Genomic DNA, 19172 nt, shown 5'->3' on the forward strand with positions numbered 1-19172 from the left:
TAGGATTTGCCCAGGGTCACTCAGCTACTAAACAGTGAAACTGGAACCAAACCCAGATCTCCAGGACTCTTTCTGCTGCCTCTGTGGGCTCCCTTTTTCTCCCTTCACTCCATCTTGCCAATCCACCCAACCAAGAAAGTAAAGAAGGTATAAAACAAATGAAAATCATCTTTACTGTTTATCCGATTCAATTATTGCTTGGTGTGGCTCACTATTTTGCAAGCTTGTTTTGAGGAATGGTCATAGCTGTATTTTGCTCACTTTAGAAGTCAGTGTCATGATGAATCTTAACAGAAGCCAATAAGTAAACGGCATCAAAACCCCAGATCTAAAGGTGTGTCCTGGGAATTCTCTGACGGTCCAGTGATTAGGACTTGGCGCTTTCACTGCTGGGGCCTGGGTTCAATCCCTGCTCGGGGAACTAAGATATCCTGCAAGCCACGCCAAAAAATCTTTAAAATAAAATAAAATAAAAGTGTGTCCCATACTGTAGCCACTAGCTATATGTGGCTATTTGAATTTCAATGCAAGTTAATCAAAATTAAATAAAATTCAAAATTCAGTTATTCAGTCACACTAGCCACAGTTCAAGTGCTTAGTAGCCATATGTGGCCTGAGGTACTGAATTTTTTATTTAATTTTAATTTATTCACATTTAAATTTAAATAGCCACATGTAGCTAGTGGCTACTAATAGACCACACAGATACAGAACATCTCCATCGTTGCCGAAAGCTCTATTGGACAGCGCTGATCTAAAGACTATGGCAGGAATACTGTAGTCTTCTGGCAAGTTGTGCCCCTCTGCACAGGGGAGGGCAGCAGAAATACGTCATGAGCCTCCCTTCCCAGTGACCTTCTCAGCACAGAGACAGCCAGCCTTTGCTAAAAAACTGCCACGTGACTACAGTAATCCGCAGCCAGTGGACAGCTGGGCAGAGGGTTGCAAGAAGAACTGGCCTATTTTTGTGCACTTCAGAGTTCCGAGCAGGAAAACCTGAGCCAGGAGGCAGTGGCAACACCTATACCCACTTCCTCGTCGCCTTATTCATGACCTAGGCCACTTGCCCATTTCCATTTGGATGCTCCACAAGTGCAAATTTCTCTTCTCAACTACAGCCATCTTCAGGTCAGGTGCTCTAATGGATTTATCATGACCCCAAAAAGAATTAAATATCCAGAGCCTGGTGGGTTACAGGCTGAAAGAAGCCATTACCATTGGATGAATTCCAGATTTCACAATGAAACATGGCTGCTTTTGAGAAATGGGAACATGGAGTTGTGTAATGGGGCTCTTGATTCTAGAACCCAAAGGGGGTTACAGTTCTCTGCCCTATGTATGTTACTCACCCAGCCCTTTCATAGCATAGAAGCTTGTCCTCCTTTCCTACTCCCTTCATTGTGACCTCCTGAAGTCCGAAAGGCCTTCCAAATAGCTCTCATTGTGGGGAATTCCCTGGCGGCCCAGTGGTTAGGACTCCACACTTACTACCGAGGGCCCAGGTTCAGTCCCTGGTCGGGGAACTAAAATCCCACAAGCCACATGGTGCAGCCAAAAAAAAAAAAAAAAGTGTCATTGTGATGTTTAGATTCATCTTTCTCCTTGCAGAGTCTGCAAGTCCAGAGGGGATGTATTGTCTCCACTACACCATCATAAACCGGGGTGGCCTCAGGCATTCATCATTTTATACCAGGAATTGCTAAATCTAGGCCCTGCAGAGAAAAAGAGGGCCTTTACAATGGAATGACCACTATACTTTGGTCTCTATTCTTAGTACTCATCTGAGCCATGGCCATGTCTTTCAGATGCTTTTAGATGCTTTCCATGTTGAAAGTTGAATGTCTGCAGAGTTGGCTCCTCGGGGCCCCAGAGGGAATTAGCACATATGTGAAGCCAGGTTGGTCTGACTGTGTCAGGTATTCTCAGCTTGGGGAAACTTGACAAGCCAGGGATATTCAGGGCAGAGGACTCAGGTCAGGGCTTCAGAGCAGAGTCCCAAGAAGGTGCCTGCCATCAGGCAGATAGATACCACTGACCATGGTATCCTCTCCATCCCCTGTGTCCTCAAGGCCAAGTTACATGTTTCGTTATCTCATTCTCCTTCCCTTTAGGTCCCCAGATCTTTCTGAGTCTTTGTATTCGAAAGACAGATTCTGGTCTTAGATGATTCCAGCTCCTTGTAACCAAGACAGAATCTTGGTGCCTGTCATTGCAGGTAATATTCTGTAAAGGGATTTTTTTTTTTTTTTTTTTTTTTGCATACCAAATCCAGAGCCATAATTGGGCAAGTTTAACTGGAGTCATTTCTATTCAATATGTGGATGAAAAAATGGTTTTAATTGAGCATGTAAAAAGGGGATTAATCACTGTTCACATAAGAACCAGAATATCATAATAGGAAAAATTCTTACAGAATAAAGTTTTTAAGGTTCTTGGGTAAAGGGAACTTTCCTCTTTTTACTTATGCTTCCATTAGGATTTTGAAGGAATGTCAGCACACTGTTATTAACTCTAATAGCTTGCACAGCTCAGCCAGTATGGTTTGGGGCCCTCTGGCTCTCAGATTACCTGTATAAATACAGGGATTCACTTCCCAGCTCTACCGTTTGCTTCATAAAGAGCAAATGTGCAGAACCCTGCAGGAGCAGCCTAGCAGAGCAGTAAACTGAACAGGATGAACGTGCTTCCTTTTTGTGTGATGCTCTTTCCCCATCCTCCTGCCAAGAGCAGGCTATCAAATGAAAGGGAGGTTGTGGTCGGAGTCAGTAAAGTGAATGTCTAAGTGGCACCTGCTTCATTCAGCAGATCTGCTTTCCCGGCGCCTCCCACTGCGTATCTGCTCCTGACAAAGCCTCTTTTCTCCTCCTCTTGGTCAGACTGAGAGCAAAGGCCCAGCAAGGAGACATATTGGTTTTACTTTGTCAGCACAATTGCCTGTGACATTATAATTATACCAAATCTTCATTATTAGAAAGGCCCCAATTTAGAGATTTTCAGAGCCTAAATGAGGTTTTCGAAAGTAGAATTGGTAAAAACATCTTTTCCATTGTAAAGCTAGCAAATGGACCTGAGAATCATTGAAGGGGTCTAAATATGGAAACTGAGACACTGCTCTGAGCGAGACTACAAAGACACTGCTATCAGATTGGCTGACTAAAGAGGCGTCCAACAATTCTCTGACTCTTCCCAGCCCAGCCTCTCCCTACTACTTGTAGCGCTATAATGTATAGCTATACTATAGTACTCTCAAATGCTGATAAATTTTCTCACCCACAGGCCTAGGAGGTAGGGTATGTTGAAATAAGTTGATGGGGTAGGGCAGCAAAGGAAAAAACCTGTGATATAAATAAGAGGAATGCCAGGGAAATATATTTTAGGTAAGTGCAGAGCATCCAATTTCAGATTGAGTTTCCATCTAAACAAAGGCAACACTTATGTTCTACAGTGTGTGTGCAACTGAAGCATGCTTATGGTGTGGAGTTGGCTCACTGGAGGCTCTGGGAAGGTTTTAGAGCTGTGCCCTGGCTGTCTAAACTGAAATTAACTAAAATCAAAATTAAAGACTCAGTTCCTCAGTTACACTAGCCACGTTTCAAGTGCTCTTTAGCCACCTTACTGTCAGTGCACAAATACAATGTGCCCATCTTCACAGTGAGTTCTTGTGTACAGGACTGTTTTAGAGATTGGTGTGTACCTCCTGAAATGTCTTGACTGCTTGAGTGAGCCTTGGACTTTGAATTTCAGGCTTGCTGGAAGGGGAAAAGGAAATGTGCCTGAATGTTTTTGGAACAACTTCCAGCCATGTTACTTGACTATAAGTTTTGTCTTTTCACCTTAAAATTATTTTTCCTCCAAGAATCTCATGTCCTTTCCCCACCCCCTGCTCACTCCTCACAAAACAATGATAATAATGAATTGTAACCACGAGAAAGGACTTTAATTTTAGGAATGCCCACTTACAGCTGACTTGCTTCCTGGCCTTCCCTTCCTTAACCTTTCACATCCCTCCCTACTGTTTGACTTCAGAGTTCTTTTCTCATTAAACAGAGCTTCTCATTGACAAGAGGGCATGTGAACACTCAGGGGCCAAGAGCGTGTATATGGATTGTTCATTTTGTGCACGACATGGGGTGTGAACAGCACTCCTGGGAGTGGAGCGCTGAGCTGGTGCCATCTTCCATTTTCAGCTCCTCTGGGGAGCAAGGGCAGGACCTTTAAGCTTGTTTCTTCTATTTGTCTGCCTCTAGTAGCTACTACATGGTTGATTTGACTCCTGGGAGAAAACCTATATGAAATAATAATACCTCTTTTCTCAGGAACTTAAATCATAAATATAATGTTGCTTATCCTCAAAGCAGCCCTATGAGACAGAAATGGCCTGTCGGTTTTATAAATGTAAACATAGTCAATTCTTAGTTGCCACACACAGATTATCTGGTATGCAGATGACCCATGGCACATTTTAAATCCTTGGACAGTTTCTCTAAGCAAGCCAGGGTAAGCCTGGCCCATCTCCTTCACCCCCAGCCAGCTGCTGTGTCCTTAAGTAATACAAATTAGTTTTCATATTAGCTTAAAGAAGACATAATTAGAAAGTAAGTCTGATACTCCAGTAAAGATGTTTAAAAAAAAAAAGAAAGTCTGCTACAAGAAAAGCACATCATAAGTTCCAGTTTAACGGCGTGGTGCGGAGGAAATGACCTCTCCTGCCTTTGGCTCAGCTAAGAGCTGACTCTGAGATCTACTTTTAGACACACGTGCATCATCGGCACTCATTGTGCTGGCATGTTTGCCGAAGGATTTGTAAACCTCCACAGGTGGATGTCAGAGACACCTCTGTGGCCCAGGCACCAGGGTGTGGGTGGAGGCAGTCTTCCTGCAGCTGCCTCTCCACACCACTTTCTGGGGGCCCTTCCTGCTCAGTGCTTTTTAAAAGTTCTGTATTCTTGTCAAGCCTCTGTAAGGCATATGGCCCATTGCGAGTGGATGCTGACAGAATGCCACAGTGGGGGGTTCATCTTTGCGGAAGGAAGGAAGCAGCTAGAGGGTGGAGTAACTAAGAGGCTATACCCTTTCAGGCGCTGCATCCTGCCTGGGTGGTGGGATTCCTCTATTCTACACTCTTCATCACCCGATCACCTAATGGTTTTAGTAACCGTTGATGACTTTGTGTAGATCCATTATTTCACCAAGAGTTTCAAAATAGTGATTTCTCTAGTGTTGTTATTCCTTCTGCCTTTATTAGCTGGAATTCTTTTATAAAGAACTTGTTCCCATTAACAATTTGGTTATGCTAAATACAGTCCAGGTAGGAAAGGCAGGATAAATAATCGATTAAAATGAAGTTTATAAGATAGATTTCTTCCTTTGTGACCGTCAAACCCCATAACTGTCTATTTCCACTTTCCAGTATGCTGTCTTCAGGTGTCTTACTGCCTAAAGCAAATTTAATTCTGCCCTTTGCATGCTCTTAGAAAGTTCTAGTGATGTTTGTTTGTTTGCTTGCTTTCTAAATGGTGCTCTACAGATTGGGCTAAGTGAGGGGTTGAAGAATCAGGAGAGCATCTTTGGAAGCCTTTTGCCTCTGTTTTTCCCTGTTGAGATAGAGGAGGCAAGGACTGGATGCTGGGCACATGGGGCTGGGGCTGGGGGTCCTTAGACTCGTCTCTCTCCTTTTGTGCCTATTTGAAATTTCCCATAATAAAAAAATTGAAAATAATAACAGAAAAATAAATAACTCTCCATTCTTAACTCTGGATAACTCCTGATTGGCCCTCGTATTCATTTCTACACCTGACTATCGCAAACTCTTAAACAGCTTGGTAGCTTTCTCCTGAGGTTTCTGTCATGTGGGCTCTATTTCCTGTTTAAAGATATCAGCTCTTCACATATTGCTCACACCCTGTCCACAACATAGACTTCGGGGACTTTGGGTGTTCTCCCTACCTCCCTTCCCAGTGATCTCTGGAAATTTACTGTATAGCTCCTGCCCTTCTCTGTTCATCTCTGATCAGATGTCCTCCCTAGCATATACATGTCCCACGGGCTTTAGCTGAACACTTTTCTCTCCTGCCATTATCAGTTTAAAGCCCTCTTGGTCAGACAACAGGCCTTGGAGTCAGCTTGTTCAATCTCACACTGGGAGTTCAGTCTCCAGGATATAAACCATGGTGATTCTGAACTCTGAAGCACAAAACCCTGATTTCTTTAATGTTCTTGGGCACTTCAGTAATTTCAAGAGGGAATTGTGAAATTATATCTCCAAAATATGTTTTGAAATACATTCACTAATAAAGTAAAAATGAATTCACTTTTAACGTTTGGCTTATGGGATACAGGCAAGAGGATTTTCTTGGTGGTCTGCAAAATCAAGGCTAAGGACACAAGTGACACTGTCCTACCCAGAGAGAGTCATTGCTATGGAAGTTATTCCAGAAAGTGGTTTTTCCAAGAGAGCCTTGAGATTGTCTAGCAAGAGGGGAGAAAACTTTGGATGCTGAGAAGTGCCTGTTACACCAGGGTACCTGTGAGGCTGCTATTGGTTTCATGAGAATATTCAGTACTTGCCAGATGTAATACATATTTTAATCCATAAATCCCTCAAATGCCCTCAAAAGCCACGGACTTAAAAAACACGGAAAAGGAAGATTAAATGTCCCAGAAGCAGCTAATATAACAGAAACAGAACCACTGGGAGAGAAATGCTTTTTCTGTTTCCCCCTTGTCTTACTATTATGAGGGTTACCTGGAGCTCCTTTTCATTTGATATCGACATTCTTTTCATGACCTTCCTTTTCTTGCCCTCGTCTGTCCTCTTTCCATCTGGTTCGTGTTTGTTATTCTCAGCCTCTTTATCTGCCTGCCACCTGCCTACTGCACTAGCTTCTTTACCTGATTTCCCTTCATATTCTCCCATTTCTACACCATGCCTATTTTTCTTCATATAATAGTGGCTTTCCTTAGATGTCAGGCACTGATGTAAACTTCTTTCCAGACCTGAAGATAAGATTTTTTTAAAGGACTTCCCTCCTGCCTGTCACCCCTAAAAACACTTAGATACCCTCGATGGCTCTTTAAAAACTGCAGAAGTGACTTAGGTAATACAATACATGGTTTCATTTCTTATTTCTTCCAATCCCTTCCAGTCACAGTCTTCTGGTTCCCCATTTAAGCCAGCATTTTTCTAATATTGATACATATAGTTCGCTTTGATGTCCATAAACCACAGAAGGCATTACATTGTGAATTTTTCCTTTGGGCTTTAAGAATTATTGCGCTTCCACCAACTATTGTGTTTATTTGATAATTTATTTGTTTAGCTGTTTTTCTCTCACAACTATCAATATTTTTCTTCCAACTAAAGATATTTCCATGACCAACTTGGAAGGCCTTTGGGCTGAAAGATTCAGTTACAGCAAACAACAATTCCCAAAGGTTTCCCAGATTGTGAGGGCAAATGAAAGGCCCATTCTTCCTCAGGCCGTCTGTCCTGCTCTATCTTGTCATGGAGTGGGGTCGGGGGAGGGCAGTCTGTGGTTCTGGGTGACCCTGACTAGGCCTGCAGCTCTGTGCTCTACTGGGCTCTAGCCTGTGTTATTAGTTTTGGGGTTTAGAAGTTTATCAGCATGATGACATCATACTGTCCCTGATCATATATTTAACATTCTTAATACTGATTAATGGTTTAGCCTAGGTTGTTTATTTACTGATGCACTGAATCAGCAGCTATTTCATATATGTCATGGTGCAGTTCCAGTGCCTGTTCTGACCATAGCTGCATTCAGAAAGGAAGCTGCCTGCCAGCCCATCTGCCCTGATTTCATGGTTTTTATCTCTAATCTTTACATCTTTGAAGGCCTTTGGCGAATGATGTGCTTCCTGGCAGGAGCAAATCGCTGCTGAAAGGAGATCTGTGCTGTCTCTGCTTTCCTTTCTGCTTCCTGAGAGCTTTAGTCTAACATCTGTGACCCTGGCCAGACCTCATCAAACCTCTTATTCAAAGTCATCTTTGAAAGCAGCTGACATTTATTGTACACCTACTGTGTGCCAGGCACTGTGCCAGACTTTATCTGTGTCAGCACATCTAATTCTCAACAACACTGTGAAATTAGTAATGACCATTTTACATATGAGGAAAATGAGGCTCACAAGCCAGTAAGTGAAGGAGCCAGGATTCACATGTAGGTTTTTCTGACTGGGAAGCCTTTAATGGAAATAAAACCTTCTATTTTACCCTCACATAAAATGCACCTGAACTACCTACCATACAGCATTTGGCTGTGCTACCTTAATAATGTTGTGGAGAAAATCCGACTCATTCTGGAGCAGAGTAAAAGGCTCTAAGCCTCTTCAGGCTGCAGAGGCCAAGGCTAATGGGAATGTAATCAAGTTTCTGAAAATCATGAAGAACATGATCAATTGTCATCTTCAATTATTAACATCTACTATGTTCAGGTTGCTCAGTATTCAAAGACATAGTCCTGCCAACAGTCTAAGTAAGCAGATTTGTATAGGGAAAAATTAATTATTTGGAAACAGGTTAGCGCAGATCTGGTGCCAAATGAATGGTGAGACAGTAAAATCCCCTGAAGGAGAGAACCTAGTGGGCTGTTGTGTCTGGGGGAACCCCTGAAAGACAGGGAAATTGTTGAAAGAACAGGACCTAGGTTGGCAGGGATAATTCTAGGCCAGAGGAACCTGCCTGAGTAAATACATGTGATGGTTAGGGTATACTGAGAGGACAGATATGGTTGTGATGAAGGGGTAATGTAGAGTATTTAAGGGAAAGGCTGGTGTCATCCCTCATCTATTAGCTATTTGGACTTTATTTTTCCCTTAGTAGAGAGCTGCCAAAAAGGCAGGGAGAGGTGGCGGGGTGGCCATTGCCAAACAATATTTCAAGAAGATTTAGCTAACTGTGCTGTATAGATTTATTCATCAAATCTCAGAATACTAAAAGAAGTTAGTCTTGGGAAAAATGAATTAATTCCCCTAAGTAACTTCCAATTATACGCATACGTTTGTGTGTGTGTGTGTGTGCGCGCGTGCACGCGTGTGAGAGATCCATTGCATGGTAGGTAAGTGACGAAACTCATTACCTCACGAGGGGTCAGGAATAGAGTAGATGAGCTCATGAATGATAAATCCAGAGTGTGCAAGGCTGTGACACTAACCTTTAATTTACTCTCGTTGGTGCCCATGGTCTACCACAAAGCCTCCCCTGGTGACACCATCAGAGACCACTGCAGAGCCTCATGACCTGTTTTGCAGAAAACAAGGCCAAGCAAATGTCTGAATTTTCAGAATGTGCCCCCATGTCCATCACCTCGTGTGGAAGTTTTAGAAGATCCCTCTGGCTTCTGTGGGGGGCAGAGAACAGGGTGCAGTGGAGCCAGGGCCGAAGCAGGGTGATCACAGGGGAAGCTAATATATAGTCCAGGCAAGAGAGGATAGGAGTTTGTCCAGGGTGGCGGCAGTCGGCGTGGTTGAATTCTGGGTTTATATTTGAAAGGAGAGTTGACAGGATTTGCTGCTGAACTGCACGAGAAGTCAAAGATGGCTTGACTTCCAAGTTTCTGGCCTGAGCAACTGGAAGGATGTAATCGCCACTCGTTGAGGTGGGAGATGAGTGGGAGGAGTGTGTTTGACCATTTGGGTTCAAGAATGATACCCAGCTGGTAGAAAAACAAAGCAGGGTCAGGTCTCATTTTCTTGTACAAGGGAATGTGGTCCTGGAACCAGCAGTTCCTCCAGGATTTGGGGCTAACTGCTATTTGACAAGGAAATCCTTGTGCTGGGACCTGAAGTTCCTGAGTCTCTTTTGGCCTCTTTTTCCATTTTGGCCAATTCTGTACCTTACCAAGAAGCCTGAGAGGAGGGGCAGCAGTGAGCCCAAAGGGGATAGTCCTCTCCCTTCTGGGTCCCTGCTGGACATAGTGTTTGATGGTAAGGGCTTACTAGTGCATGCAAAGGCTCCCAGATGCTTCACTTAATCACAAGCTCGGTCATCTTGAGGGGGGAAAAAGTCACTCAGTCTCTCTCAGTCCGTGTTTTGTTTTGTTTAAGTAAACTTTTTATCTGTTTACTTTTGAATTTAAAGAAAAGGGGGATTAGATTTTCTAAACTGAAGAACTCTAAGTTTCTTATAGCTTTGAAAGACGGAGGTACTAGAGATTGGGGTACTAAAATCTTCAGGATTTTGTTAAGTACGTGCCTTTATAAGTCCATGGTTCTGCCAAAGGAACTTGCCTATCATTTGTGAAAGGGAAGAATACCTGCCCTGCCTACTGCTCCAGAGTCTTAGCAGAAATCTAGTGATATGCAGTGGGTGTGAGAGGGCTTTGAAAAGTGCTGTACAAATGCCAGGAGAGTCTTATTACTAGGATTGTGCTAGTCTTATTACTAGGAAGTTCTCTTGAAGGGGAACTTGAAGTCCTTAAAGTAGAATGGGAGGGGCTTCCTGTTGCCTAATCAATCAAAATGACCCCGAATACAAGCTTAGATTAACATACGCCTTCTAGATTAGGGCTAATCAGGGGCAGGCTGAGCAGATGCAGGGACAATCCTGGCCTGATTACTGAACCTCAGCATTTAATCATCTCTCTTCCAAGGGCAGCCGGCCGATTTAGTGCACTCTGGGTTTCCAAGCCTCTAGCCCCCTCCCCCTTTCCCTTGCCACAGACATAAAGGCTGCTAGGTCAGAGACACTGAGTCGCTTTAATCTAATCCCATGTCAGAATGGCTGTGTGTGTGAGAGAGAGAGATTCTAAAATCCCCACAATGGGATGGTAATGCACTTATTTAAGGTAGAGGTAGACTGAAACTGCATGTAGAAAATAATGGACTTGGGATTTCAAGGCATTCGAGGTTACGAAATGACCCTGTATATGGAATTTCTCCCTCCGAGAAGCTTTTTAGATAATGTAGTCGCTGTCACCAGTTACTCACCCTCGAGACAGCTTTGTATGGGAGTCATTTTATCACCCAGTTGTAGAGGTCAAATTTACTCCTTCTCTGACTGTGAGGTGAAGTACAGAAGATGAAATCTTTCAAAATGGTTTTATTTGGATGAGCTCTGAGTGTAGTTATTTTCGTATTGCTTTCTCTGGACTGAGAGCTCCCATTCTGAAACAGCCTGATCACCTGAAGACTCACCCACTTCAATCATTTAGTCCCTAGGCGAGGACATCTGTGAAATCTCAGAAGGCAGGTTTCATTCATGAGTGTAGAAAACATTTACTGAGCACCTGCTGGATCGCTAGGGACTCAAGTATGGAGACTCCATCTCTCCCTTAAGGAATTTACAGTCTCCTTGGAGATAAGACATGCAAACAGTGATAAAGAATATGACCATTGCCTCCATGGATGCCAGTGCAAAGTGCTGTGGGCCCTTGGGGAAAGAAGAGCTAAGACAGAGGAGGAGAGATTGGAGCTGACTATTGAAGGAAGAATAGAAACCCATTCAAGGAACAAGCCAGGGACAGTCATTCCAGGCAGAAGTCACAGTGTGTGCACACCATGGAGGTGTGTGTGGAGAGAACCTCAATCAAACAGTTCACCTGCCTGGAATGTACAGTGGGTGGGGATTCATGGATCACCAGGCTGAACTGAGCAACGGGCTGATGTGAAGGGTTGAAATACCTGCAAAGGGATCTGGACTTTACATCCCACAGGCCATTGGAAACCACTGAAGAATTGTAAAAGAGGGCAACAAGATCCATTTGTGTTCAAAAGATCATTCTGGTTATAGCAGTGTCAGCCAAGTTGTATTTTTGCATTTGAACCTTTCTCCATTTTATTTTGGGGCAAATCTTCCACGATACTAAAAAGTGTTTTAACAGCAGTGTTGGGCATGGACCCGTACCTTGGTAACCCAAACACATCATAAGCCAGGGTGGGAGAGATTTAAGTCTCACAGTTCTTCAAGGTTCTCTCCACCCCATCACTAACCCAGGACGGTCGCTCATAGGCAGGAAGAAGCTCCCTGCCCATCGTATTCACTGTTTGTAAAAGTATGTAACTTGTTCCCCAAGCTTGGAGCTTTTGGAACTGAATCAAGCCCAGAAGCAACAGCAGTGAAATGAGACTGATCTTTGCTTCTGGTTTTGGTTGCTGTTTACTAACACGTGGGTTCTTTGGAGGTGTCCTGGTTTTGCCATAGGGCATTTTGGGTTATTTCACTAACTTTTTCTGTTTTGACCAGAAGAGAGGATGAAAGTGAAGATGATCAAGATACACTGGGGTGATGGAAGGGGGTCATTTGGTCTTCAGATACACTCAGGCCCATGCCTGGAGTCTAGACACTGGGGAGTGGAGCCCAGCTGCACGTTGGTTGAGGCCAACAATAGAGTCCCTTGGCCTGCTGCCCTTGAGGCCCTGTTGATGCCAGTGTTTGGCACACCTTGTACCTTATACTGTGGGGAGTAGAACATGGACCAGAGCCAAGCCTGGCCTTGAAGGAGCCTTCAGTCTAGTGGGAAGGCCTATCTACATGCATTAACTGGGCCAAGCCGGATTATACCCCACTGTCGAGCGCTTATTGAGAACCCCAAGGAGGCTGCCATCAGTATTGACTAGGGCTGGGATAGGCTTCCAAGAGGAGGGTTTTAAAGGGGAAGGAGTGGGCAGTAAGGGAATTCTGGGTAGTGAACAACTTGAGCAAAGGCCCAGAGAAAGGAATGTGACCAATATGTTGGGGAACTGAGAATAGTCCAGGGTGATACCCAGAGCACAGGGAGTAAGGGAAATGAGACTGGACAGATCACAAGAGGTTCTGAATACCATACCCAACATTTGAACTTTATTATAGGCTTTGGGAACCTTCTTAACATCAGGGGATTTGAAAATTTGAGGTTGGGGAATGACGAGTTATAGAAAGCTAACAGGTGACAGGAAGGGGTGAATGGAAAGAGGAATTGACTGGAGACATGTAAGAGCCATTTGCAAAGGTCTAGGTGAAAGAAATTGAACCCGACAGCCTTCTGAAGCCAATGCGTGGCCCCTCAGCCTGCTTCCTCCCAGCGTCGCTTGCGAGTGTGAGCTGGCCTCCTCCTTCCTCTTTTTAGGTCCCAGCATCTCAAGTGTGAGGATGGTGGGCCATGCCTTGCATTTCCATTAACACACACCAGAGTGAGCCTGGATTCCCAAAAATGTCGACAAAGCAGAACCTCAAGCCCCATTTCAGGTTGCATCATCGAATACTTATTTCTAAACTGGCAACACTTAACCCTAGAAAACAATTAGATACAATTTGACATTGTAAAATAACATTTTATTTTATGTTTGATTTTTTTTGCATTAGGAAATATTCTGTTAAAACATCCCTTTTTAAAATTAATTTTTATTTCATCAAAGTGATATATAGTTTTAAATGACAAAAAGGAATAAAAGCCTTTTTAAAAAAAATATTTGTACCCCAAGGGCAGCACTTCATGCTCTTTTTTCTGGTATGTATCTTTATTGCTCTAAACAGTAGTCTTGAGTTGAGACGTTATTTGTTATCAATTTTTGATAACTCAGTTTCTATGTTTATATTGTTAGAAACATAAAATTTTATAAACGTAAAAATTGTTCACTGCCAAGACGAGTGGGTATGGTTAATCCTTGCTTTTTTTTTCTTCTACTTTTTAAGGACTAATCACCGGTTCTACCCAATTCTGGAAGACCCCTCGAGGTACTTTATCCCACGAGCTCATGCCACTTCCCCTCTGTCCTCTCAGACGTGCTGCACAGCCCCCTTCCTGGGCCCTCCTGCTGCCCCCAAGCTCCCTACAGTGGATTCTCTGTCTCCTAGACCCCACGGCCACTTACTTCTTAAGTTTTCTCTCTCGTTTCTGTAGGGCACATCCTTCAGAGCTTCCAAAGAAAGTGTGCGTGGCGGGCCAGTTTTTAGAGCCCGTACAAGTCTGCAGATGTGTTTATTCTGCCCCCACGCTTAACTGACCTGGGTGTCGCTTCATAGTCTGGAGAGAGAATTCTAGGCTGAAAGCATTTTCTCTCAGACATTTGAAAACATTGCTCCATCATCTTCTAGCCTCCAGGCTTGCTTTTGAGAAGTCCAACAATATTATGATTTCCAGTTCTTTGTATATGACGATTTTTTTTTTTCCCTTTCTCAAATCTTTTGGGAGCTTTGCTTTATCCCTGGTGTTCTGAAATTTTTGCAAAGCTGTGTCTTAGCGTCTGAATCTTTTTTCATCTGTCCTGTTGGGCACCTAGTGGGCCTTTTCAATCTGAAACTCATATTTTTCAGTTCTCGAAATTTACTTAACAATGTGTCTGATAATTTCCTACCTTCTGTTTTTTCTAGTCTCTGGAATTCTCTTTTATCAGAGATTGAACCTCTTAAGGTCTCCTACTTTCCATCTTTTAATCTTTCCTACTCTCTAGAAGATTTCCTTGACTTTACCTTCTGATCTTTCTGTGGCATGGATTTCATCTATTTGATTTTTAAAGAATTTTTTTCTTATTCCTTTTTAATAAAGCTATCCACTTTTATGATACAAACCTTTTCTCTCTCTGAAGATATTAGAGTTTGGGGGCATTCGTTTTTGTTTTTTCTGCTCCCCACATCGTCTCTGTTCCCTCTGTGTTCCCTAAGAATGAGACACTGAAACACTGATAGTTGGGGTGTGCAGGGCAGAGCTGGGTGGCCTACAGGCCTTGGGGTGGTAAATATTAGGGCTGCAAGCCAGGTTTTTCATTGTCTCCGCACCCCCCTCCCCTCACCTCCCCACCCACCAGATGTCACCGTAGGTCTTCTCTGCAGCCTCCCCGGGTCAGTTTCTCAATACGGTGGGTGAACTTCAGATGTCTTGTCAACAAAGGTCTGGGTGTTGGGGTTGGTGGGACCCACTGGTCCAGTCAGTTGAATACAAGTTGTCAGCTAATGCCTGTTTTTGGCGTCTTCCTCTCGTTCTGCAGTGGCTGAGCCTCCATGTCCTGAGCTCTCTGGGACACAGGAGTTGCAGCTTCCCCTTCTCTGATAAGTCAGAACCCCTTTACGTTTGCTTTGCATCTTCCAGGAATATGTTGACATCCCTCATTTATATCTTTTTTTCCTCCTTCACTATAATTTTTATTTTAGAAGGAAGAGGAATTTTATATGTGCATTTATTCTGTCTTATTTAATTGGAAATCTTTTTTTTAATATGTTATATAAAATTGTCAACTTTCCTTTCTTAGGGAGGACTGCCCTTTTCTGAAATTATTTGCTTCCTCCTTTCTTTCTGTTAAACCCTCCTTTCTAAAATAATAGTGATATTAGGAGGTAGTTGGGGGTCTTTTTTTTTTAAGTTGACCCCAGAACGTATTTAAAAATTTTACTGGTCTGTGAAATCTAATATCAGAAAACTAATTACTTAGGCTTTTTTTTTTTTTTTCTTTTTTAAATAAGCTGACTCTTAGGAGAGGGATAATGGCCAGAAGACAGGATAGGATTGAGGGAGAAGTTTTTTCAAGCTGAGAGAAACTTGAGCATAGGCAGCCAGAGGGTTGAAGAAGTCAAGTGTAGCAGAATATCAAAGAAAATTAATGGTGGCCTTTCCTGGAGAAGAAGGCAGTCAGAGGAGATGGACTTGTTGAGAGGAGAATTCACACCTGATGGGCCTGTGTATGCTTCCTAAAGTTGAAGGTAGGCCAGCAGGCAGGGTCATCTCTTGGCAAGTTGGGGAGGCCCTGTTCTGAGGCATGTTTCTACAGTTTCTCCAAATTTTCTTTCCTGATAGTCTGTTTTAAAGAATTAAAATGGGGTGAGAAAAGGGTTGTATTTGTGCCTGGACAGTGGGTGTGCAATTACCTGAGGCTGCAGACAGTGATACTCTGAGGGCTGGAGCTCATTGCCCTGTCCAGCCAGCATCTGGAAAGCTGCACCCAATCCCCACCAACGGTCTCCCCTTGTCTCCCCAGGACTGGTCCAGATCCCTGTGAGCATGTACCAGACTGTGGTAACCAGCCTCGCCCAGGGCAATGGGCCGGTGCAGGTGGCCATGGCCCCTGTGACCACCAGGATATCGGACAGCGCAGTCACCATGGACGGCCAGGCTGTGGAGGTGGTGACGTTGGAACAGTGACATGCAGCCATATCATGGCATCGTTTTCTAGTCTACTTCAAAATTTTTTACACGTTTGCAGAGGTGCAATCAAATGGAATTAAGTCTCTCGACTTTGGAAGAAAAGTTTTGTTAACCTTTTTTTTAAAAAGGAAGAAAGGCAGCGGATTTTGGAATTGCATTTTTTTAAAGCACCACTCTTGATTTTCTGGGATTAGTGGAACAAGATACTGCATTGTCAATTTCACTGTCCCAAAAAAGCCAAATTGTGGCAAGGACTTCTTTCTGCAAAAACGTGTGTATACTTCTGTGTGTGTATGTGTGAGTGTGAATATATGTATATGTGTACATATGGATATACACATTTACATATATATATATAGTATATATGTGTGTATGTATATGTGTGTATGTGTGTGTGTATATATATGTGTGTATATATATATATATACATATATATATATGTATGTGTGTATGTATGTATGAAACCCACATGGAATTATCTGTATGAGATCAAGGTGAGCTGTGGAAAAAATAATTCACCCAGTTTAGTGGGTGTTGGGTACGTGGCCAGACACAGCCACCAGTTTTTGTTCATACCAGGGTCATGCGTTGAGCTACTGACAAACTCAGGCAGAGGTGACCATGCCCTTCACCAAAGCTGCCTCCCAGTGGCCACCCAGAACTCTCCCTGCTGGACTTGCCTGAGGAAGGATGTTCCAGAATGGGGTGAGGTCCAGAAATTGTGCTTGCAGGGTCCAGGGCCTCGTGGTCTGGCAGCTGGGACGCTCCTCGGGCTGGCCCAGGTGCTGACCTTGCCACAGGCAAGTGAATGTTCTTAAAACTCCCAGGCAGGGATGAGAGGGTTTTCCTCAGCCTCCCATCTCCTCCCCTCCCCAGGAAATCTTCTTGATCTCATTACTATTAACATGTCGCTTTGGTTTTAAGGTCAGTCCTGAATTGGTCGTGTATATGAACTGAAGGTAACAGAAGTATTAAGGGTTTGAGGAGTGCGTGCGTGCGTGTTAAGTGTGCTTGTGGGTGTGTGCGTGGTGGGGAGAGAATGGGGGGGTGGGAGGGGTTGGAAGGGGAAAGGAAGGAGGGAGAGAAAAATCTTCAAAGACCAGGTTACACCAATGGGAGCAATTTTTTCCTTTCCTGTAACTTTCTGTAGCTTAACAGAGGAGACTGGAACTGACGGGGGGCACCTGGCACGAGGAAGGTTGGCCATCACGCTGGGGGATGTTAGAGAGAGAGGGCTTAGGATGCTTCCTGCACTCCTGGATCAGGCCCTGTTTCAGAAGGAACCCTGCAGTTTTCCCAGGTGCATCCTGCTGGGCCCGGGCCCCCGCACAGCTTCCTTCTCACAGGTGTTGATTGGTCTGGGTGTTCTTGTAACTAAATTCTGTGATTTCTCAACTGCAAGCCCCAAGTCTCCAGCGGCTAAATTCACCTGACTTTTTGACAGGCCAAATCTCTGCTCCTTGAGTACAGGGACAACTCTTCCTCCCTCCTCCCGGGCCCCCCATGTGTGATAGTGTATTTAATGTGTTTTTTTTCTTTTAATGCGACATTAAAAGATTCTTCACATCTTGCTCAGCCTTTGAGAAAAGTTTCAGATTCTTGTATTTGCTTGTTTTATATAAAACTATCCAATGTTCTTTGTATGTTTTTTTCTGTACGTAATGGCGGGAGGGAGGGGAAATTTACATAAAACAGTCCTAGTTCTACAATTTGTTATTTTTTTAATTATTATTTTTTATCGTCGTTGTGAAACTGTCCAGGGGCTTTAAAGTCCGTGTTCCTTTGTGGTGAAATAACCTCCTAATAGTTTGAGAAATTGCCAAGAAGAAGAAGAATAAAAGCAAGACCCCAGTAGCAGAGCATGGATTCTGTGTCGTTTTCCATTCTGTCTATTACTGCCTCATTCAATAAATAGTTAACAAAGTGGCAACAGGAAGTGGAACTGTTCATCTCTGTAGGAACACTTAGCCTCTTAGGAATTCTCTTTTGGGGTGGCTTGTTCTGCTTTGTAAAAGGAAAAGGTGCTTTTACTCAAGCTCAGTGATCTTTGAACTGTGCTCCTTGGCGCTGTGGAGCCCTGTAAGGGGAGTGCTAGGGTGGGGCTGGGGCCTCCTGTCCGTCCCCAATCACCAGAGCAGCTCTGTTGAATCAGTTTTGTAAAATGCTGTCCTGGGGGATTAGGGGGATCTAGTTTGAAAACCTCTATTCCGGAGTCCCCTTTATAGGGGTTAATTGCATCCCACATTAAACATCAGGGTGGGTGGGGGTGCCTATCCATCTGTGTCCTCCCCACATGAATGGTGTTCACTGCTGCAGTGGCTTGTTCTTCTTGAAGCAGGGGCCCCAAGCCATTAGCTGTTTCTTTAGGCCCTCACCCCCTGGGCTCACGCACAGCTCTCGCTACTTTAATGTGGCAGCTGCCCTTCTTGCGCCCGTGCCTCCTGCCCCAGCCCCAGCTTCAGGCCTTCCCAAGCCCCTTGAGTCTGCCCCTCCGCGTTGTGCCCCTTGTGCCCACCGCAAGCCTCAGCCTGGAGTGATACGCTCCTTGCCGCCTCCGCCACCCCTTTCTTTCCTTTTGTCCTTGGATGTTCGGGTCGGTTTCCCGGGGATAATGATTAGAACAGTTGCATGTGGAGGCCAGAAGTGTTTTCCTTGCTGACTGATGGTGGCTCGATAAAGCCAGTGCCACCTTTTCCCTCTCTTCTTGAACAAATGGCACGTCGTCACCTGTTGTCACTAGAGAGGGTGGACCAGAGGAAGGATTGATGGCAGCCAGGTGAAGCAAACGTCACTGCCGTTGGCCACCCAGGGAACAGCTGGGTTGTCTAGAGTGCGTCCCCACAGAGGCATAGTACGTTCTGTTTGCCTGGCAAGACCCAGATGCTGCCTTTCCAGCAAGCATGTATCGAAACCTTCTTTGGTGGGGCAGGTGGAGACCTTTGCTTCCATTATTGCCCAAACCACCAGCAGGAGCTGCAAACTCAGCTGCCTACAGGGACCAGGCAGGTGGACTCACTGTGTAAAGTGGAAGCCATTCAGTTGTGAGAGGAGGAGGAGTGATGGAGACGGACGGAGTGGAGGGCATCTGTCTAAAGGGAG

General features: G+C 44.2%; 1 protein-coding gene across 9 annotated transcripts in view; it reads left to right on the plus strand.

Annotated features, from left to right (window-relative positions):
* NRF1 (nuclear respiratory factor 1) overlaps positions 1–18020 on the plus strand; it is a 127212-nt gene extending 109192 nt beyond the window's left edge. For 6 of the 9 annotated variants that reach the window (XM_081243779.1, XM_081243781.1, XM_081243782.1 and 3 more), the window contains 2 exons: positions 13631–13672; positions 15907–18019. In XM_081243779.1, the coding sequence (XP_081099905.1) occupies positions 13631–13672; positions 15907–16070 (206 nt within the window). In that variant the 3' untranslated portion in view covers positions 16071–18019. Of the gene's footprint in view, positions 1–2111; positions 2216–13630; positions 13673–15906 lie in introns of those variants that run through there. The other 3 variants (XM_081243786.1, XM_081243784.1, XM_081243783.1) reach the window with 3 other exon arrangements.
* Positions 18021–19172: the final 1152 nt, after the last annotated feature.

The sequence above is a fragment of the Mesoplodon bidens genome (genome assembly GCF_964165515.1).
Source record: "Mesoplodon bidens genome assembly, chromosome: 9".
NCBI classification, from domain to species: domain Eukaryota; kingdom Metazoa; phylum Chordata; class Mammalia; order Artiodactyla; family Ziphiidae; genus Mesoplodon; species Mesoplodon bidens.